The sequence below is a fragment of the Pseudorca crassidens genome, chromosome 18, assembly GCF_039906515.1.
Source record: "Pseudorca crassidens isolate mPseCra1 chromosome 18, mPseCra1.hap1, whole genome shotgun sequence".
NCBI lineage: Eukaryota > Metazoa > Chordata > Mammalia > Artiodactyla > Delphinidae > Pseudorca > Pseudorca crassidens.
The window spans coordinates 12,583,684-12,605,799 of NC_090313.1; the positions used below are offsets into that span (position 1 = coordinate 12,583,684).

The 22,116-nt window shown below is 43.5% G+C and overlaps 1 protein-coding gene across 3 annotated transcripts in view; it reads left to right on the forward strand.

Annotated features, from left to right (window-relative positions):
• The window catches only part of SLC15A1 (solute carrier family 15 member 1), a 71,347-nt gene that overhangs the window by 33,167 nt on the left and 16,064 nt on the right, over positions 1–22,116 (forward strand). For all 3 annotated transcript variants that reach the window (XM_067712944.1, XM_067712943.1, XM_067712945.1), the window contains exons 2-16: positions 3,867–3,883; positions 4,604–4,685; positions 4,792–4,933; positions 5,883–6,002; positions 8,735–8,834; positions 9,053–9,143; positions 11,046–11,129; positions 13,628–13,710; positions 15,975–16,061; positions 16,603–16,692; positions 18,435–18,479; positions 18,634–18,666; positions 18,748–18,836; positions 19,379–19,460; positions 21,225–21,344. In XM_067712944.1, the coding sequence (XP_067569045.1) occupies positions 4,679–4,685; positions 4,792–4,933; positions 5,883–6,002; positions 8,735–8,834; positions 9,053–9,143; positions 11,046–11,129; positions 13,628–13,710; positions 15,975–16,061; positions 16,603–16,692; positions 18,435–18,479; positions 18,634–18,666; positions 18,748–18,836; positions 19,379–19,460; positions 21,225–21,344 (1,173 nt within the window). In that variant the 5' untranslated portion in view covers positions 3,867–3,883; positions 4,604–4,678. The remainder of the gene's footprint in view (positions 1–3,866; positions 3,884–4,603; positions 4,686–4,791; positions 4,934–5,882; positions 6,003–8,734; positions 8,835–9,052; positions 9,144–11,045; positions 11,130–13,627; positions 13,711–15,974; positions 16,062–16,602; positions 16,693–18,434; positions 18,480–18,633; positions 18,667–18,747; positions 18,837–19,378; positions 19,461–21,224; positions 21,345–22,116) is intronic.

Here is a 22,116-nt window from a genome sequence, read left to right on the forward strand (position 1 = left end):
TTCCCAAGTCTAAATCCTAGAAAAGCACTCTTTACGCCCATCATGTTGCTGAGGGAGTTATCAGTTTCTAGGTAATAAAACATTAAAGTTAGGGTTTCTATCCCTAAATGGTTCAAAATATGGAATGTGCTCCGTTAAGTAGTAGGAAATAGTCACCTTAATGGAGAGATTCCATCAACTACTGGAAAGCAATAGTGTGTCTTTCTTGGTTTTTCCTGCTGTCCTCAGAAGTCAGTAATCATAGAGGTTTATAATGTACACTTATTTTTACTAAATTCTTTAACCAAAAGAGAGACAAAAGCACTGCTAGGCTTAGAATAACAGTAAGAGCCAGCATTGGTTCCATGGTTGCTATATGCCGGGACTGGCTAAGCTGTTTTACTCTGACCCAGTAGTTAAAACCAAGTGACCCATGAAAGATGCTAGAAACATCAGACCACTCAAATATGCCGATCAGATTTACTATCAGGATATCAACAATAGACCCAACTCTACCAGAGTAAACAGAATCTTGTGACAGTTGAAATTTGAGTTCAGACTTAAGGCTCGACGTAACCCCCCTTCCACACTTAGCTTCCTCAGACAGCAATCCTGAGAGGACACGGGTGTATTAAGAAATGCTGACTGCAGTATTACATCCAGTAAGTAGCTCTGAATTCTATAAAAGAAGAGCTTAGCAACCTCTGCCCCACGGCAATAAAAGTGGTTCTTTGGAACACACAGCTTTCAGAAAAGAAAAAACTTCCCGAGTGATGAGTGGGTACTAAATCTCAGATTTTCACTTGGAGTTCAGGAATTTCATTTTCCATCATGTAGTTCTGGGTGCAACGGTTGCTGTAATAAGGTTTAAGATCTCTTTGCTGTAACCCTATTCATGTCTGAACTAAACAAAACCTTTGCCATTATTATTTAGCAAATAATTGGTGCTAAGTAATATTTAGCCAAAAAATCACAGGTGCTACCCTGGCCAGGTGAAGTCTTTCCCTGCAAACCAAAATTCTGAGAGACATGTGGAAGAGATGATTGCAGCAAAGCTCCAGGCTATCTCTGTTGAGTCTGGATTTTCATACCCTCCTCCTGCTTTTCTCTAGAAGGCCCATTGCAAGAACCAACCTGAGCTGTTGTGTGGACGACACTCATTGCTTTGTCTGGTCTTTGGGAGACAGTGGTAAGGCTACATTATCTGAAGTCGAAGTAGGCGGAGCGTCGTATGGTCCTGCTAGATCCTCAAGAAGACAGAGCAAAGAAACAGGCTTCGAATACTGCCAACAGGCTGGTCCTGTAGAACTTTGCAAAAGCGCCTTCCTGGCAGGTCCTTTTATTTCACAGCAGAGTGGCCGTCTCCCCACTCTGGTGATGAAACACGGCAACATGTAGTCTGGTGATGAAACGTGGCTTGTTTGTCCATGATGGTCCCAGCAGGAAACCGATGGCATTCTCAAAATAGGGGTGTTTATTCACAGAAAGACATTTAGATGGGTGGGGGGCAGGGCACCATAAGTGATGGTGCAGGTACCCGGAGTATCGGCCTACCACCTGTAGGAAGTGGAAAAAACCGGGATGGAAACCTGGAAGGAGAGTCGTGTGGAGAGAGAGAGGGCCGACCTCGGAGGCACAGTGGCTGACACTTGAGGGTTCAGCCATCTGAGGTGGCCTGGGCAAAGCCTCAGGGAGAGGAACACCCTGACCCTCTGACCTCCTGCGACGGCTCCCCATTGGCCAAACTCTATGGGGATTGGGAAGACATGGGGACACTGATGAAGCCCACCAGGTCAGCCTCACCAACAGAAGGAGGCTAGCGGGGCAAATGGAACTGCTAAGTGGCAGAGCCAGGATCTGAACACGGTACTTGATGACTGATGTGGCTGGATCTTTGGAATATGTATTCATTCAACAAACATTTAATTTCCACTCTGAAAAGCACCGTGTGAGGGGCTGAGTATTCTGATGTGGTAGCATCTCCCACTGAAGGACCCATTGAGCCCTGGTCTGGGGCTTCCCATGTGGAACTCTTACAGTCATCCTAGAAGGTGGGTGGCGTTATCTTCATCTGATAGGCAGGCTGTCCACAGGGGAGGTGGGCTTGCCCAGGGTCACGGGGGGTCAGGACTGAGATCCCATTACCCATCTGACCCCATGCCTGCATTCTTCACATGTTGCCCCTGAGAGCAGCCCCTTCCCACAAGAAAGTCTAACTGGGGAGAAAACCAGTCTGTTAGTGGTGAAGACTCTCCTTCCAGAATTTTAATATTTCCCACCTTAGGACAAGGACTAAAATAGCATCACTGCTCTTAAATGATGAGGCAAGAATTGGAGACTGTCTGGTGTGGGGTGTGAGGCCGTGCTGAGCTGGGGAAGTGCAGATACCCACAGCCCAGCATGAGCGGCTTCAGGAAGGAAGACCCCGGCCCACGAGATGAAGGGGGCCCTGGAGGACCACGCGGTCCAGGCCCAGAAGGGAGTTCCTCAGGCAGAGCTGCAGTTTGTTTCTTGTGGGATGGGGCCCTGGACTTGCACATGATGAAAACACAAGGTGGCAGGTCCGAGAGGAAAGGCCCAGAACGGGGAAGGTGCAAGAGCTGGCGCTGGGGGCCGTGGTGGAGACGCAAGCGAGCCGTCCGGCTTCTGTGTCCGGTTCCCTCCCCCGCCCCGCCCCCGCCCCGGGACACAGGGCACAGGCGGGTCTCTCTGGTGCTCGGGGACAGGGCAGGGATAAAACTTACTTACGTAGATGGGTCAGGCAACTCGACCTCACAGTCTGCGTGTGATTCTCCGAGTGTGGTCCCTGGACCAGCAGCACTGACATCCCCTTGGAACTTGTTAGAAATGCAAGCTCGAGGGACCACGCCAGGCCTACAGGGACAGCAGCTCTGGGCGTGGGGGCCAGAAGCCTGCTCCCCCCCAGCCCTGGAGGTGCCTCTGAGGCAGCCTCCGGTCTGAGAACCATTGCTGTGGTGTCACGGATCCAGAGCCCCGCGGGGGACTCGAAGGTCGTCAGTGCGGCCGGAGGAGGGGCCGCGGGGAGCGGTGGGCGCTGGGACAGCCTGTGACAGACCCTGATTGGCGCGGGCCAGGCTGTCGGTATCGGCAGTGGCGCAGGTGAGACTACAGGCCGCTCCGGCCGGAACTCAGCGGAGACAGAAAAGCAGGGCTGGAACAGAGGGGATCAAGGGGACAGCTAGGACTTCGAAGGCGGTCAGCGGCACCCACTTTTTACCAACTCACTTGGATTCTCACCCATTTTCTTCCTGTTCTAATTCACTTTTCTGACGCAAAGACACCGGGGACGTGGGGAGGTCAGAGGAGGCTTCGCGAAGGGAAGGGGCACGTTAAAAGGAGGCTTCCCGGCAGAGGGGTCGCTGTCTCGTTGAGGACTTTAGGTGGGTGCGCGTGGCGTTTCCCGGGAGCCTTGTGTGCCGGGGCCGGGCGGGAGGAAGGGCGGCCCGGGGAACAGGACGGGCGTGGGACCTCACTGTGTAGCAGGCACTCTTAAGCGTTTTCTGTTTAACCCCCATCCAAACCCTCTGACCTTGTGAGATGGTGAAGTTTGGATTCTATCCCGTGGGCATCGGGCAGCCTTTTTAAATCTTTTAAGGAGGAAGTGGTTCCGGCAGATTTTCGGAGCCTCTGGCTCTCCATCCTGACCACACACGCGAGTTGCCCGAGCAGGTGATTGAAAGAAAATGCAGCCACCAGCCCAGCCCGGCTCGGAGAAGCGGCCCAGGCCTGGGACTGGGATGTTGGACGGGGCCGGAGGGTCTGGACAGCACACCCGACGGCCTGACCAACACGGAGGGTCTGAGCTTAACTCAGCCGAAAGCATTTTAAGTACTTGACTCTAACGGCGGCATTTTGTTTTCTTTCAGGAACGTTCTCACGGCCGGTGAGTATCCTTTCTACTTCTCCACGTAGCTTCATGATGTAAACTTTACAACCTGTTTTGCCCGTAAATGTTCACAGCTGTGCTTCATTTGCTTAACAAATGCACCTCATGCATCTCACACCAATGAGGGGACCCTCCTGAGTTCCCGTGTGACATTTCTTCTCTTTAGGAAATGCTCTGTACAGGCATACCTCGTTTTATTGTGCTTCCCAGAGACTGTGTTTCTGTATAGATTGAAGGTTTGTGCTAACCCTGTGTTGTCAGATGATGGTTAGCATTTTTCAGCAGCAAAGCATTCGTAACTTAAGGTATGTACCTTATTTTTTTAGGCATAAGGCTATTGCACACTTAACAGACCACAGTATAGGTAAACGTAACTTTCATATGCACTGGGAAACCCAAAACTTTGTATGACTTGTTTTATTGCAATTATTACTTTATTGCGATGGTCTGGAACCAAACCCACAATATCTCTGAGGTCTGCCTGTCTAGCTTTTCTCAGACTAACAGTAAAACTATAAAACAAGAAAATCTTCATTTCATTGTTGTCTCTATGTAGAGTGTAAGGGAATGAAACTTTTTAATTCTTGATTCCACCTCCGGAGTGCCTCTGATAAGTTACTAAACACGCATCCGCTACTTTCCATGCCGTTAGCCCTCACTGGCGAATATGGACCAGTGAGGAGGTTGTTTCAAACGCAGACTGTTTCTCTTTGTCAGAGCTGCTTTGGTTATCCCGTGAGCATCTTCTTCATCGTGATCAATGAGTTCTGTGAAAGATTTTCCTACTATGGAATGAGAGGTAACTCTTCAACACTCTCCCCACCCCCCGTCAGTGAAGAGCTTGAGTTACTGTAGCCACTGCTAACTTTGTTGCCCTCTCGTCCTCCACCACCCTCGGCAAAAAGCGATCCTGATTCTGTACTTTCAAAGTTTCCTCCACTGGAACGACAATCTGAGCACCGCCATCTATCACACGTTTGTGGCTCTGTGCTACCTGACGCCCATTCTCGGAGCTCTCATTGCCGACTCCTGGCTGGGGAAGTTCAAGTGAGTCGTGGCAGGTTTCTTGTTAACGAGCAAGCCAACGAGTAATGATAAGCTTTGGGGTTTCGGAGGGTGGGCTAGGGAACGAAGAATCAGGGAACGTAAAACTCTTAGGAGAGAGTCCCAGGCCTTGTTTCTACTCATCCTCATGTTGTCAGAATTCAGCACAGTGCCTGGCATTCGGCAGGGTGAATGCAGGTAGCATCGGTAGGATTTTTTTTCCTCCTCTAAACACTTATAACGTCTTTGTCGCATCTTGAAATAGTAGGAGGGATAGCGTCTGTTGTTAATGACGCGTGAGAAATTAAGGGCTGGGAGAACAAAAAAGCTCCCTCAAAACAACCCAGCAGCTGAAAGGCTCAAACTGCTGGACCACAAGCACGGGGTGCTCAACCAATCCTGCAGGAAGAGCTCCAAGAGTGCGCTCGATGCGGGGGCAGGGGGCGGGTCGTTGGGACATTTCCTTGGACTTAACACAGAAGGAAGTAAAGGCTCTTCCAGGTCAAATGCATGACACGGGCAGAGGCAGGAATATTCACTATCTCAAAATTACTCAATATAATTCAAAAATAACCAATGGACCACTCCTGCCCGAATATTGTTACCAGGTGCAAGATAAATATCTCTGACTATTTAAAGATACAGGTCATCATTTCAGTAGCTAGGTAACAATAGACACTGAGTCTTTCAAATAGTTGAAAGAAAGAACAGATCTTCTGCCTCCCCAGGTTCTCGCAGCCAAAACTTCGCTCAGTGCTTACATGCTGAGGAACAAATTCTTCAGCAGGCTCTGCCTTGCAAAGGTTTATCAGGTAATTGTCCCAGTTTGAGAAACAAGGAGAATCGCGACTGGGCTTTTGAAAGTTGGAAGCAGAGGCCTTTTCGCGCTGGCGTAGGAAGTGTATGGCTCTTGTACAATTAACTTGGATTCTCTTGACCTCTTTTAACACAGGACAATTGTGTCGCTGTCCATTGTCTACACCATTGGACAAGTAGTCATTGCAGTGAGCTCAATTAATGACCTCGTGGACTTCAACCACGATGGAAACCCTGACAATATTTCTGTGCACGTGTGAGTTGATGTTAACTGCGGCCCTACCCCATCCTCTCACTAGTTGCTTGTTTGGTGCTGTAATTTTAAAAAAAAATTTTTTTTATTGAAGCATAGTTGATTTACAATGTGTTAGTTTCTGATGTGCAGCAAAGTGACTCAGTTATACATTTATATATTCTTTTTCATATTCTTTTCCATTATGGTTTATTACAAGATATTGAATATAGTTCTCTGTGCTGTACAGTAGGACCTTGTTGTTTATCTTTTTTCTTCTTTTTTTGCGGTACACGGGCCTCTCACTGCTGTGGCCTCTCCGGTTGCGGAACACAGGCTCCGGACACGCAGCCCCAACGGCCATGGCTCACGGGCCCAGCTGCTCCGCGGCATATGGGGTCTTCCCGGACCGGGGCACAAACCCGCGTCCCCTGCATCGGCAGGCAGACTCTCAACCACTGCGCCACCAGGGAAGCCCTGTTTATCTATTTCATGTATAGTAGTTGGTATCTGCTGATCCCAAACTCCTAATTTATCCCTCCCCCCTTTGGTGCTCTAATTTTTAATCATTTTCCTTGAACCTTCACCATAAGTGTAAGGAAAGCTTTCCACCCTCATCAGTGTAGAGAAAGGTGTTGAATTGACTCAGAGTTGGGTCCTCAGTATGTCACCATCCTAACAGTTGTCTGGAGTCATTGCTCACTTGAAGGCTTGGTGTCTTGGGTGCATCTCCCATGAGGCGTGGTCAGTGCACAGGATGTTTGTATTAATCTCCATCTTCCCTAGAGGGACATGAACTCCCACAGACCTTGATCCTCAATTGCCCCAGGTTTCCTCAAGACTCTGTACCTTTGATTTTCTGTCTTGTACCACATTTCTGCTCATTTTTCGGTAACTCAGTTTCATAAATATTTTTTCTAGCCCTATGTTCTGCTTTCTTGATGAACAGTGCTATTGACAACTGCTCCTCTGTGAGATGAATTTCCCTTCATGGCAGTCTGGCCTAGCAGACAAGTTGTAAAGATTTATTTCGTTTTCTGTTCTTTTGTTTCGATTCCTCGATCTATGAGTAAACCATCTAATGGGTTGGGAAAGTATTATTGAAATTCAAATTAGTATCTGCAGTATCTGTGTTTCTGGTTTGTTAGTCAATCAGATTGCCACCCAGGCTAGGTCCCTGGATGTGAACCCGTGGTGTCCCCAGGGAGCTGTGTAGGTGGAGGGGAGTGGGTATAAGCAGGGTATAATCCACAGCTCAGATTACCAGGATCTGAGTCCCACAGAGGAGCTGTAGGACCCAGGCCAACTTATCTCCTCCACACCTCAGTTTTCTAATCAACAATATCAATTAAGAACATGGAGTTCGGCGCCAGGCCATATGGGTTCAGGTTCTGCCTGTGCCTCTGACTAGTGTTGATCTTCAGCAAGATTCTTAACCTCTGTGCCCAGTTGTCCTTATTTGTAATAGTACCTGCCTGTGCGTTAATCCAGGTAGAACACCTAGAGCACTGCCTGGCAAGCAGTAGGTACTCAAGAAAGCTTAGTGACTTATTTTATTTCACGGGGTTAGTATTGAAACCTGCCTACAGTCCTCACGAGAGTGCACGGTATATAATATTCAACCGGCCATGTTTTTGTTGTCCTTTAAAATGCTCAGAGTGACACCGCCAAACACAAGTTGTTTTAAGAGGCAAGCAAGATGAAAGAGGTGCTTCTGCCAGTTAGTCTAGGAAGATGGGCATGATTTTTTAAAGAATTCTTTCTATGTGCAGTATCTTCCTTGACTTTATCTGTTTCATAAAATATTTTTTTAGCATTTTAAAACAATATTAGCAATCAAGAAGATATGGAATCAACACTTATAAAACCTGAAATTTGTAGTAACCTATTGTAAATCTAACAAAATGAGGGTTGGTAAATTCTGTGAGTGCTTTTCTTCAATTCAGGAGATAAAACACAGATAACTTGGAAAACACAAAAGTAAATTTAAAAAATTTAAGTTTAGGGCTTCCCTGGTGGCGCAGTGGCTGAGAGTCCGCCTGCCGATTCAGGGGACGCGGGTTCGTGCCCCGGTCCGGGAAGATCCCACATGCCGCGGAGCGGCTGGGTCCATGAGCCATGGCCGCTGAGCCTGCGCGTCCGGAGCCTGTGCTCCACACAGGAGAGGCCACAACAGTGAGAGGCCCGTGTACCGCAAAAAAAAAACAAAAAAAACAAAAAAACCCCAACTCCTTAATCCCTTTTATTATTATAAATAATCTCTTTTTTATTATAAAAAGTTATAGTAATAAACATTTTGCTCTGCTTTTTTCAGTCTTCTGTACTTTGTGAACAAGTTAAGATCCTACTACATAACCTGCTATTCTGCTTTGCAATTAAATCATGTTTTCTAATGTCTTTTAATGACTATTATTAGTCTGTTATGACTGTACCAGAGACAATGCTTAAAATTTCACTTACCCATTCTTTTGCTAAAAATCATAAGGCTACAAAAGAACTTCATACCTAAATCTTTGTTCCGAATTCAAGCCATTTCTTTAAATTTTCTAGATGGTAAATTATTAGATAAAAGTATGAATTTGAAGACCCTTGAGTTCAAGTTTCATTCAACTGTCAAGACTGCATTTCTTGAATTATCTTCTGATACAGGTTGAATCCCTTCTCTGTGTTCCTGGTCCTCTTAGGGAAATTAGGGGAAAGAGAGGCCGATGATTTTAAGGATCTCACATTTCAGCAATACCCATCTCTTTCCCTAGGGCACTGTCCATGGTTGGCCTGGCCCTGATAGCTCTGGGTACCGGAGGGATAAAGCCTTGTGTGTCTGCATTTGGTGGAGATCAGTTTGAAAAGGGCCAGGTGAGAGCATGCGTCACCACAGAAACCATGTAAGTGATTATAAACACCGAGGAATCAAATTCCATGGTCAAAGTGTATTCTCCATTGGAGGCTGTTCGAGTACACATGAAAGTAAGACACTGACCAAAGCTAAGTTCAAAGTCAAGTCAGATCATCGGCTACAGTTGATCCGTTACTGTATTGCCAAAATCACCCTACCTTATCCTTTTTTATTACAGGAAAAACAAAGAAACAGATTTTTTTCCATCTTTTATTTGGCCATTAATGCTGGAAGTTTGCTGTCTACTATCATCACTCCCATGCTCAGAGGTAAAAAATATCTGAAGTGGACCTTGGTTTTTCTTTTTTTAATTGTGAAGAGAAGTCAGGTGAAAAGGTTGAGTCCTTGTTGGTTTGTCCTGTCCCACAATTCTCCCACGATGCCTCAGCTGTCACATACATCCTAGAGGATACAGTGAAATCTGGAATGCCAGCTACTTTTCTTTCAAGATTTAACTGCTAATCTTATTTGAATCCCTTATCCCAGTGACCCCTGAAGAAGTTAAACCGTCCTTAGCATAGCAATCGATTTTTCTAACTTATTATTAATGCAAAGTCCTTACTCATGGTAAGAGATAAGACAAGAGAGGCTGTTTGGAAACCACAGCGGGTGGGCCATAGTTGACATTTTTGCCTTCAAGCTTTGCTCCCCAGTGACGTTCAGCGAGCCAGGAAGAATTTAGCAGGCAAGGTTTTATTCTTTGCTTTCCCATCATCTCAGATATTTCTAAAAGAACTGCCCCCAAGGAAGAGAATGGGGCAGCGTCTGTCATCAGCTCACAGTTTTGTGCTTGTCAGCACTCCATTGAGGGTTTATGAATTTCCCATATGGAAGGGAATATTTGGGGACAAATTAGACCAAAACAGGACTATGGTGTCCACACCTCGAGTCAGAATAAACTATGAAAGAAGATAATTTATGGAGTTTATGTATTTCTGCCTGTAGTAGCACTTTGAAGATGACACTTAAACCCCATTCCAACTTGCTTTGTATGAAAATGTACTAGCTTTTATTCTTACATTATGTTTTCTCACCCCCTAACCTCCCCCGCCTCCAGGTTCTACTAGAATATGTGTTGTGCATGTTTGAATTAGAAAATGTGTAATAGGATAATTTTTAAGGGAACATCATGGCTCTCATACAGATATAACGTCAGCATGACAGAGATTTTATGTAACTTATTAGTTGATGAGGGAACTGGAAAGCTGCTACAATCAGTTCAAATAAGGATTTGACTAACAGAGATTTAGGTTCTTTACTGGATGGGGGGATTATTTTGCATTGCTGTGAATAGGAATCATTTGTACAGTAACGAACAGGAAACATTTGTATGACTATAGTTTTCTGCCTAGTTAAGTTCTTTCTCTGCAGAACTGTGAAACAGTTGGTCAAAAACAAAGACAAACCCCTTTAGGATCAGATGATTCCTGGAGGCTCCAGAACTCCATTGAAAGGACTTCCAGTAATTTCTGTTGCCCCTTCCAGAGTCTTAATTTTTTCCCTACCAACCCTAGGATTTCAGAGCTAAAGTAGATCTTCAGACAGGAGTTAGGAGACTATGGCCCACAGGCCAAATCCAGAGATCTGGACAAGACCATCCATGTGTGTATCGTCTATGGCTGCTTTCACCTACAAAGGCAGGGCTGAGTAGTTAGGACAGGTCCACAGCCTAAAAGGTTTACTATCTGGCTGTTCACAAAAAAGTTTATTGACCCCTACCCTGGGTCATCTAATTGTTTTCTAATTGGCATGAATTCAGGGACATATAATCCTGATTTTCCAGGGCCCTTTGATTTTACTTTCTGAGTCCCACTTTCTTCATATTATTGTGTCTAGGTCATTTTCGTCTCTCCCAGTAAGTCAGTCCACAGAACATAAGGATTCCCACTGATTTTGGCTTAGCTGGTATCAGACGTCTATTTAGTGGCTAAGGTCAGAACCCGCCTCCATCTCCTGCTCTTTCTACTGCAAAGCCGTTTGCTCAGCCTTGTAGTAGACATCGGTCTACTGCAATGACCGTCTACTTGCAATGACATCAGTAAGGCAAATGGATAAGTCTAGAACATTAAGTGAAAACAATATGTAAGAACCAGTTAGGGATTTACAAAACCGGGAAATAGATGAGTATTACCATTGCCATACTGAATTTTAATCTTGTCATTTCTCCCCAGTTCAAGAATGTGGAATTCACAGTAAAAAAGCTTGTTACCCATTGGCGTTTGGGGTTCCTGCTGCCCTTATGGCTGTATCTCTGAGTAAGTAGAAATCAGTTGAATTACTACAGTCCTGTGATCAGGTCAGGCCTTCATATTAATTGTTGTGACCAGTTTTTAAAAGTTCATGTAACAAATTGTAATAGTAAGTAATACAAAGAATTGCTATCCCATGTTAAACATACTCTGAGAATTCAAAGAAAGTAGAGTTGGCGTGTTGTTTCAGAGAAAGTAGGATCAAAAAAGAGTCCAGAGGAAAGGGGATCAACTGAGTTGGACATTTAAAGGTTTGAAACTATTTAGGCAGATTAAGAAGAAGGTGATAGAATCTGCTAGACTAGGTGAAACCATGGCTGAAAGCTTTTGTTCTTATCAACATGTGCGCATCTACAACTTGCCTGAAGACATGGCAACCTGGTCCAATTGTCACTTAAATATTTCCAGTGAACATCGAGTTTTCCATAATGTATCATCTCTAAATGTTTCTACAAGACTGTCTTCCCTCTGGGAGGAATATATGTGTATAGTCATTTGCACATAAGTTCTTGGCATTGGCTTTTTAGGAGGTCTGAAGAGTTTTCTACAAGGGATAGTCCAGTTTAAAAGATGGTAGGTGTCTTCATTTCCTTGGGCTGCCATGACAAAATGTCACAGACTGAGTAGCTTAAACAACAGAAATTTATTAATTGTCTTACAGTTCTGGAGGCTGGAAGTCCAAGATCAATCTGTCAGCAGGGCCATGCTTCCTCTGAAGGCCCTAGGGAAGAATCTCTTCCAGGCTCCCCTGCTACCTCTAATCGTTCCCTGGCTTGTGGCAGTATAACTTCAGTCGGTCCACAGCCTTCCCCCTGTGCGTGCATCTGTGTCCAAATGTCCCCTTTTGATAAGGACACCAGTCATTTTGGAGTAGGACCCACCCTAATGACTTCTCCTTAACTTCATCATCTGCAAAGATTGGATTTCCAAATGAGGTAACATTCTGAGGTCCTGGGGACAGGGACTTCAACATCTTTTGGGGAGAACACAGTTCAATCTACAACAGAAGCAAAAGAAGGAAACAGAACCCAATAACCATCTCAAGCCTTCATAGCATCTCCTCCCTCTCAGATGAGGTAGCAGTCAGCACTATCACGTTCTCTGATTTTTTTTTTACCAGTTTTTAATAGTATTGAGTATGCCCTTTTTCATCTCTTTTGCTCATGTTGTAGTAATTTAGCTTTATCCTTACACTTAGGCGAAAGCTCAGGATTCGCCCCCTTTTTAACATCCATTTTCTTCTGTAATTGTTTAAATATTGCCACTCTCCCCTAGAAGGCTTATATATGCCTTCTCTCCTTCAATTCTGGGTAAAGAGATAGGTTTTCAAAAACTATTGTTTTATGCCAGATGCTGTGTTAAATTGGCATCAGGTAAATTCTCTTTTCGTCCCTGTGAGTCATCCTTACATCAAAGATTATGCTTTTTCTTATAATGGATTTGAGAAGAGGCCAAATCCTATGCCTTACCATCCTCTCTAGAAGTTCCTATCGGCAACAGTCCTATGCTTGAACAAGTTCATTAGTTAATCAGAAGCTTAAAGATTAAAATATTGGTTGACAAAAAGAGGTAAACTCAAATGGAATACTCAACTGGGTATTCCATGTCTGGATTGAGGGAAATTAGCATTGGGTGAGAACACAAGTAAACTCCTCTTCCTTTAACTGCAAAGAACATCTACAATCCAGGCACACACTTGGAGATATGCTTGAGAGTTGGCAAAACTTCATGTCTTCTTAAATTGGGGAAAACAAGTAGAAGTCAAGCAATTCGTCGATGTTTTAAAATTATTGAATTGTGATATTGGATAATCAGAAATCCCAGCATAGAGATTGTGGTTTTCAGAGTCTCTTGCAGAAAGGCTTTTTTTTCCCCCTAAATTATTTTCACAGTATTATGCATTTTATAAGAAGGTCCATGGAAGAATGGCCTCATTGAAAAAGAACTTTTTAACTTTTCATAAAACTGTAACTGCACATGCAATTAATGGTAACGGTTTCTGTACCATGACCACAGAATAAATTCTGCCATATGTGATTAAGTAGAAGTTTCAACAGATTAGTTCCTATTTTTGTCTGCAGATTTAAAAAAAAGAAGAAACTTTCTCTTGCTATTGCAGCCAGAAAATTAAAGCTGTGTTCTATGTATTTGTAGAATAATGCATTAATCTGCTTTGTGAAAGCATTTATCCCTGTAAAGAGGGATAGAACTTGTGCTCAAATAGCTCTACCGAGTGTCTGCCAGCTGCCCCAAGTTCTGGGAAGGAGATAGTATTAGGCTTCAATGTTCGTATATGAGAACACAATATAATATTACTCAGAAGCTGCTGTGATCATTAGAATCAAAAGCACTCTGGAAACCAGGAGAGAGAGAGGTAAACCAACACTAATGAGTAATCCCGGTATCTCCAGAACAAGGTTGTAACTCAAATAAAAACACATATTCTAGTTCACAGATAGTTCTGTCAAACTCCCTGTTGACTTATCTTCTTTTGCCCTCCCCAGTTGTATTTGTCATTGGCAGTGGAATGTACAAGAAGGTCCAGCCCCAGGGTAATGTCATGGCTAAAGTCGCCAGGTGTATTGCGGTAAGTATTTCAGTAGTCTTCTCTCTCAATCACATTTAGTCACCCCAGAGCCTTCTACCTCCTTTAAATTAAAATTCAATGAAACTTTGACTTTCCTTTAGACATTTTATTCTTGTTCTTTCCTTTTTTGATAAATTGAAGTTTCTTATAAAACTCACCAAATGGAAAAGGACACAAACAGAACTCAAAAAGGGAAGGATGGAAATGGCTATTGAACTTATAAAATAAGATCAGTGGTGATAGAAAAGCAAATCAAAGGGACTCTTTACCTCTTAAAATGATAGACAACATCTGATGTTTGTCAGGGAGCAGTGAAACAAAAATGGAGAGGTCTGGTTTCATAGTGTATATCCAGAGTCTGAAGTGTGGAAAGTGTCAGTAATCCTACGTGCAGGAACTAAGGCCAAGAAAATAACTTTTAAAAATGAACACAGCGTCACATGAAAAGATTATCAATGTATGTAATACTTAGAAAAAAATTTATGACAAAAATTGAAGTCCAGCAAGTTGCTGAAAATAGAACAGTGTTTAACTTATAGTGCATCTATGTCATACTACGCAGACATCAGGAGTCTTGTTTCCAAGACTATTTCACCAAATAGGAACATGCGGAATATGGTTTCTTCCATGTGCATCTACACGGTATGTGTCCACACAGGCACATTTTAAGGCAGGAAATCAATATTGAGTGTAGGAATTTTTAAATAATGGAGTCAAATAACTTTATTCTCAAATGTGCTACCCATTTTTTTTTAAAGGAATATCTACATTGTATAATCAGGGAGTAATGTGTCACTCATTTTTTTTAAGTGTGGGTAATCTTTTGGATGTAAAGGCAGCCTTAAGATAATTTTAGTCACTTACTTTCCCCTTTTCCTGATGTTATTGTGTTAAACTATACATGTATACTTTATCAAAGTCAAAAATTCTCCCGCCTCGCTGCTATTCCCTTTTCCTCCTACACTTTCCTCTAACATAGGAACTATTCCCACCACAAAGCTTTTTCCAGTCTAATAGGAATGATCCAATTCCAGTGATCTCTAAGTTCTTTCTTCCCAAGTAACTGATGACTTAGCCCCAACGCCAAAAGAACAATTTCAAGCTATTTAGTCATGAAAATGATATTGTTATTTCCCAGCATCCTAAGTCACCTTGTAGCTTTGAGTTATTGCTTTTAAGTCACAAAGTCACATGCATGTCCCCAGCTGGCATCACCATCGCCTTCTCCTGCTGTTACATCACTGTGAATGCACTTTGCTTTCCTAAAGGCATCTTACAAACAAGGAATCTTGGAAGCCTCTAATTTTGTAATGGGTGGTGGTAGGTAGGTATGTTTTTTGGATCAGTGTTACCATGTTTTAAAGTATGTTCAACTATAATCTTTATTTTCTTCTACTTCTGTTTCTATGTAGTGAGTTCTCCCTCTCCTTCATGTGACTGTAATACATTATAATAGGCCTTCACCATCCAGTATGGTAGCCACTAGCCACGTGTGGCTATCGAACACTTGAAATGTGGCAAGTGCAACTGGGGAACAGAATTTTAAATTGGATTTCACTTAAATTAATTTAAATTATGTAATTTCTTATACACGTATTTCTATGTAGTGGGTTCTCTTAAATTTCAAAACCAGTACTCAATTCAGTTATTGGACAGCTTTTAAATATGTTTGAAACAACTTAGGTGTGTAAGTCTAGTTTTTCAAGCATAAATTTTAGACAGTGTAAATACAGATCAAACATTTCTGGTAAAAATTTAGCATCCAAATTGAAATGTGGCGTAAGCGTGAAGTATACCCTAGATTTTGAAGACTTGGTATGAAAAGAGAATGTAAATTTTTTCACTAATTTTTTAACATTGAGTACATGTTAAGACCATACTTGGGGTTTGTTGGGTTAAATAAAATATATTTAAAATGAATTTCACCTGTTTCCCTTTTACTTGTTAACATGGCTACCAGAAAACTCAAATGGCAAATGTGTCATGTGTTGTATTTCTACTGAACGCTCCTCTCTAGAGAATCCGGAGAGTAAAGTAGTAAGTAACAGCGTGATTTCGTTTACCCCAGCTCAAACGCTCTCAGTTAGTGAGAGGTTTGAAATAAATGCATGTCATGCCTTTAGCATCATCATTATACTAACATCTACAATTTTATATTTTGCTTCTCTTGTAAGTCTTCCATTAAAGGGAGTTTCATTGAAATGTGTTGCACTGATAAAGGAATCAGTTCTGTTTTGAAATCTGATTGTTCTTCCTTCCTTCAGTTTGCCATCAAAAATAGGGTTAAGCATCGGAGTAAGAAATTTCCCAAGAGGGAGCATTGGCTGGACTGGGCTAACGAGAAATACGACGTAAGTGATAATTACAGCCTCAACGGCCCCAGTGATCGTAATGCGTATTATTAAATAGGCTACATGGACAGAATTATCAGTCGTATCTTCATAAACTTTATTAGCATTTTAAATAAGACTCTGTGTGAGAGTGCTTATTTATATTGAAAAGACCTTGAGAAACAATGGATATAATTTATCTGGAAACAATATTACCTCTTCATAGTTATTCATGTGGAATAATCTGCCGTTCGTTATATGTCATTATGACCACATAACTTTAGTTTGAATATCGAAGGGTTAAGTGATGGTGGTGGGATTTACATTTAGTGAATTTACACTTAAATTTGAACAATTTACCTCCTAAAGATGTTTTCACTCTTATTTTCAACACCTTAGGAATTTGGGGTTTTCTAAAGAAACCTGTGATAGGGTTCTTGGAACAATTACTCACCTCCCAGCTTGTCTCTAGATGCAAATATGTCTACGCTGAAAATAGCATTGGCTGAGAGCTCTGGCATAGGTCATGTCTGATTTGTCCCCGCACTCACTCCAACTGCAGGAGCAGCTCATCTCTCAAATTAAGATGGTTACAAGAGTGATGTTCCTGTATATTCCTCTCCCCATGTTCTGGGCCTTGTTTGATCAGCAGGTAATATGAAACTGTGTTTCTGTACATCTTCATTAACAAAACATTCTTTGGGCATTACCGCATGGCAAGCTGTACCTACTTAGTATTTAGCTCCTGAAAATGTTCTCTTCCAGTTCCTTTTTTACATTTCATTTATTTGGTAACTGTTCGATCACCTAGGGTTTCTTTCTTTCTTTCCCCCCCTTTTTTTTTTAATTACCTAGAGGGTTCTATCCACATTTCTGTGACAAAACAATGAAGAAAAGTAGGCGGGGTCGAGTAGGGGAGCCTTGGGAAAGACAAGTATCCAGGACTCCTGCCAGCCAAATCGAGAATTCAGAGCTTTTCTCCTGATACAGCATGTAAAAGCTGCACTGTACTGTCTTTTATGGGATACACAGAATATTTAGACTGAGAGGGACTTGATACCTTCCACGCTGAAACGGGATTCTTGGGCTAGAAGCGCCATCCAGAAATGTGAAATGCCTGCCAAAGCCATTCTAATCAGAGCAGGAGCTGGAACACATCACTGACTTGTCACCCTGCTCTTTCTCCCACAGCTGGAAGATGCGTGCCTAGGAGTTTTTCTAAATAGGGTTAGAGAACCCAATGCATGACGCTCAGTAGCCAAAGTGATAAGCTATCCTTTCTTTTAGAAACCGGGGTTTAAGAAGAAATTTACACACGTGTATGGTTTTATTGTACAGGAGGGCTTATTAAAAGGGTAAACCATCTCTTGGAAAAAACTGAGAATAGACATTAATCTCCTTATTTGTAAGTATGAAATTTAGACCAACATCTGAAGAACAAGTTTTGCATGTTGGGCGGGAACTGGTTATTAGAATCAGGCTTGCACTAGAAATGCACTGAGCACCTTTTATCTGTGTGACTTGGCGTAATCCCTTAACCCTTCTGAAAGGGTAATAACCCAGGGCAAGGCTGTGAGGATCAAAAGAGAGAATGTATAGTAAGTAATCAGTGACTGGCTTGTATTAAGAACTCAGCCGGGGGCATATTTCCTGACTTTCGATGATGTTCTCCTAGTAGAGATGATAGATTATGTTGAAAAATTCACATATCCAGTTCTCCATGGAATATATAACATATACTTGTACAGTCCTGCATCATCTTTTACTACAAAACAGGTTGAATATAAGTAGGCTGCCCAGGTTTAAATCCATCACTCTCTTGATGGAATTACATTTTAGGACAACCTAGGCTGTCAACGATAGGCTTTTTTTTTTTTTTTCCACATTTGCATTATATCACCATTTTACTTCTTAAAATTTACTTTAATGACAATGATACTCCCTTCTTGTTTTTTGTTTGTTTGTTTTTGTGTTTTAACATAACAGTAGGCTCTTAACAGTAATAATGTTCCTGAAACTGTGATCCCAGTGAACATAAAATAGCCTCAGGGTGTGAAGATGCTTTCACCTTGCAGGTGATGTCAACTTCCCAGCAAACCTCAGAAATGCATTTCTGTCTCTATGAAGGAGAGCTTATCTCAAAGTAGTACTTTGTAGGCTCTCTGTGAGTGGTTGGAGTACTATTTGTTGTTAACTGAACAGCAGAAATGCAAGTTGTTTCTTCTTACCTACAATCACAGTGGAACTGGGAGAGGAGCCTGATACTGAAAAACATCTTTAAACCCCATAGCAATTCAGACCTCATTCCTGATTTGGAAAAGACTCCACACTGGCTTATAAAACGCTTAAAACCCACATTCCCAGATGACGCAGTAAACTTAACTTGTTTTTAAGGGCTCCAGGTGGACGCTGCAGGCAACAACTATGAATGGGAAAATTGTAAGTCTGGGACCTGGAGCTATTTTACGGCCCCTGGTCCCTATTCCTTTGCTTTAGCCCCTTTGCCCCCTTTTTGCTTCTCTCTCATAACATTCCAACCCCCCAACTGATCCTCTGTGCGAACTTATCAATGAGATTTTCCCCCTCTTTTTAGGGAATTATTGAAATTCAGCCAGATCAGATGCAGGTGAGAGAAAATATTTAAGTCGCTTCCAGAGCTCAGAGCCACCGCTGAGGCAGTAACAGCTCCTCTCCACTTCCTCTGCAGACCGTGAACGCCATCCTGATCGTTATCCTGGTTCCCATCATGGATGCTGTGGTGTATCCTCTGATCGCAAAATGTGGCTTCAATTTCACGTAGGTGACCCTCGGGTTGGGGTTCGGACTCCATGTGTCCGAACTCCCTCAGCTTTGCAAATGGGCTTTGCAAATGGGCTGCACTCCCTCAGCTCCCAGAGCCTCAGCAGAAAGAATGTCTGGCTCCTCTCCCATGACGCCACCTACGTGAGGGAGTTTTCAAAGAAATATTTTCGAATCAGATGTCTATGTGCTGACGTTTCTGAAAATTTGCCCTTAAAATAAAAGTGCTGTTAATGGCACCCTGAAAAAGCCTCTCATTAAGGCTCCCTTGTATGTGTAGATGATAGAAATAGTAACTGTGGTCCAAAGTAGTTTCTAGAATTTAAATGTCCAGATGCAGATGAGAAGCTGTAACATTTATCCTCCTTAGTCCTGGTCATGAATAAGAGACAGAGAGACGCTTGGAATCCACGTGTTTTGGAGGGGAGTTGGTTTTGTCTGGGGGAGGCGGGCGGGAGAGGAGCGCTTCCCTTGTGGGTTTACCGTCAGCTTGCTCACCTGCGGCTGGCTGAGAGCCACCCTTCTGCTTGTCCCGCCAGCTCCTTGAAGAAGATGACGGTTGGGATGTTCCTGGCTTCCATGGCTTTTGTGGCAGCTGCAATTGTGCAGGTGGAAATCGAGGTGAGCTGCTTTCTGATTCTCCAGTGGCCTTTCTTGGTGGGTCTGGTGGAGCGTCCTTCTCCAGAACTGAGAGGATGAGGGAGGCCAGGGATTTGCTGATAAACTAAGTCCTGGGGCTGTGGACGATGCGCTGCAGGGCAAAACAGTCCCTTTCAGTCAGCGCGCCCTGTGGGTTCTTGTCATTGCAAAGGACGCAGCCAGGAATAGGGCCGAAAAGGTGCACTCAATTAGGAGAAAACTTAGATGGCAGTTACACAGGGGCTTCCGTTTATAATACAGTTTTTATAAGGGGAGGGAAGTTTGTGGAACTTGTTCTTTCGCTATTTAAACTCCTAGGAGATCTGGTTAAAAGAGGTTCGGCACTCACAAAGTCCTTCAAACATATGTAAATTGTAATGGGAAATTGTTCATGGGAAGATGCCTTTTGTATCCTAACATTCCTGATGATGGTTAGTTCCCAAGCTAATCCACACGTCTGTTGGACTCAAAATGGGACTGAACTAGATTCCTAATGCTGTTCGTCTGAGAGCAGCTCTCAGAAACAGGGTGTTAGGTAGTATGTAAGATGAGAGGTAAAATCTCTCTCTCTGTCTCTCTCTCCCCCCCCCTCCCCTCCTTTTCCCACACCTGCACCCCCATGTCTCTCTTTTTCTCTGTCTCTTTCTCTGTTTCTGTCTCTGTCCCTCTCCCTCCCTCCCTCCCTTCTCTCTCTTTAAATTTTTAAGCGTGGTAACATACGTATAACATAAAATTTGCCGTCTTAACCATTTCTACGTGTACAGCTTGGTAGCACTAGGTACATCCGTGTTGTTGTGACCTCAATCCCTAGAACACTTCTCATCTTGCAGAACTGAAACCTTGTACCCATTAAACAACTCCTCATTCTACGTCCCCCCAGGCCCCCAGCCATGACCATTCTATTTCGTCTCGTTGAATTTGACTGTTCTCTGTACCTCATATAAGGGGAGTCATACAGTATTTGTCCTTTTGTGTCTGACTTATTTCACTGAGCACGGTGTCATCAAGTTTCATCCATGTTGTAGCACATGTCAGAATTTCCTTCCTTTTTCAGGCAGAATAATAGTCTTTCATACGGATATAGCACATTTTGTTGATCCATTTATCTGTGGATGGACATTTGGGTCATTCCACCTGTTGGCTGTGGTCAGTAATGCTGCCTTGAGCTTGGGTGTGCTCACTTTCTCTTGGACATCACTAGCTTTATGCTAGTGGGAAATGAATTGTGGGGCTAAAATAGACGTGGATTACTTCAGTGACACTGGGATTTGAGAGAAAAGGCAGAAACCCTGAGCAGGGTGAGAGGCAGGGGGCTCCCAAGCATTGGGAGGGGATATTCAGAGCACTATGTCCAGGGCTGAGGTCTGAGCTTCTAGAGTTACGAGGGAGAGCAGACCTCAGGCGCTACAACAAGATCAACCTTCATTTAGGCGACGGTTACTCTGACCCCTCAGGTATCAGGCTTCATACATCAGGCATCCTTTGACCAGGTCTGACCTGGAGGTGGCTAGGTAGGACCGAGAGCAGCCTCTTGCTGACTGCTTCCATGTTCTGTCCGAGCATCACTTTCTGTGGGCGCCATGAAGTGCAGGATTGGAGGCCTCCTGGGCTTCGTGGTGGGTACGTTGTGTGCCTCAGCCAGTCCACCTTCCTCGGCCAGGGGGAAAGTGACTCCGGTGCCACGGTTAGGGTCATCTTCGGTATGCACTGAAGACCTCACTGCCAATTCTCTTTTATTTTGCTCAGAAAACTCTTCCCGTCTTCCCCAAAGGAAATGAAGTCCAAATTAAAGTATTGAATATAGGAAATGATAGCATGAATATATCCTTTCCTGGAAAGACAGAGACACTTAACCCGATGCATCAAGTAAGTAGAAGGAAATGCAACTTTCTTTTTCCTCTTCTGACCTGAGTTATCACAATAGGATTTGGAGAAGCCGATCTTCTTGGTTCTTGTGTAAATCCAAAGATGAGCCCAGAAGTGAAATGTCTTCATCTCTGATCTCATTTTGGCTTCACTCTGGACCAGTGTGCTCTTTAATGTGTCTGTGAATCACCTGGGGAGCTTGTTAAAATGCAGATTTGTGACCAGTGGGTCTGAAATGCTGCATTTTTACAAGCTGTCGGGTGACACTGCTGCTGCCGGTACGTGGAACCACACTTTAAATAGCAAGGTTCTAGGTCAGCGGTTCTCCACCGGAGCTATCAAAACAGCCCCCACAGGGAACACTTGGAAATCTCTAGAGACATTTCTAATGGTCACAACTGGGAGTGTGCTTTTGGCGTCTCCTATGTAGAAGCCAGAGATGCTGACATGCAGCCCCCTCAACAAAGAATTATCTGCCCCAAATGCCAACAGTGCTGAGACTGGAAAACCCTACTGTGTATGGTTGGTCATTGGTCTCGATGAGAGCTTCTCAACCTTAAGTCTGGAGAGCTTTGGCAATTCTGACGCCTGCAGCCCAACTCCAGAAATTTTGATTTAACTGGTCACATTCCCGGTCAGCCACCACTGAGAACCACTCCCTTAGATCTTGCCGAACTAATAATCGTGAAGGAGGAAAGAATGTTTGACTCCCGATGCTTGGGAAAGCCCAGTATTGATTTTCACCCAGGTTGTTGCTTTTCCTCAATGCTGT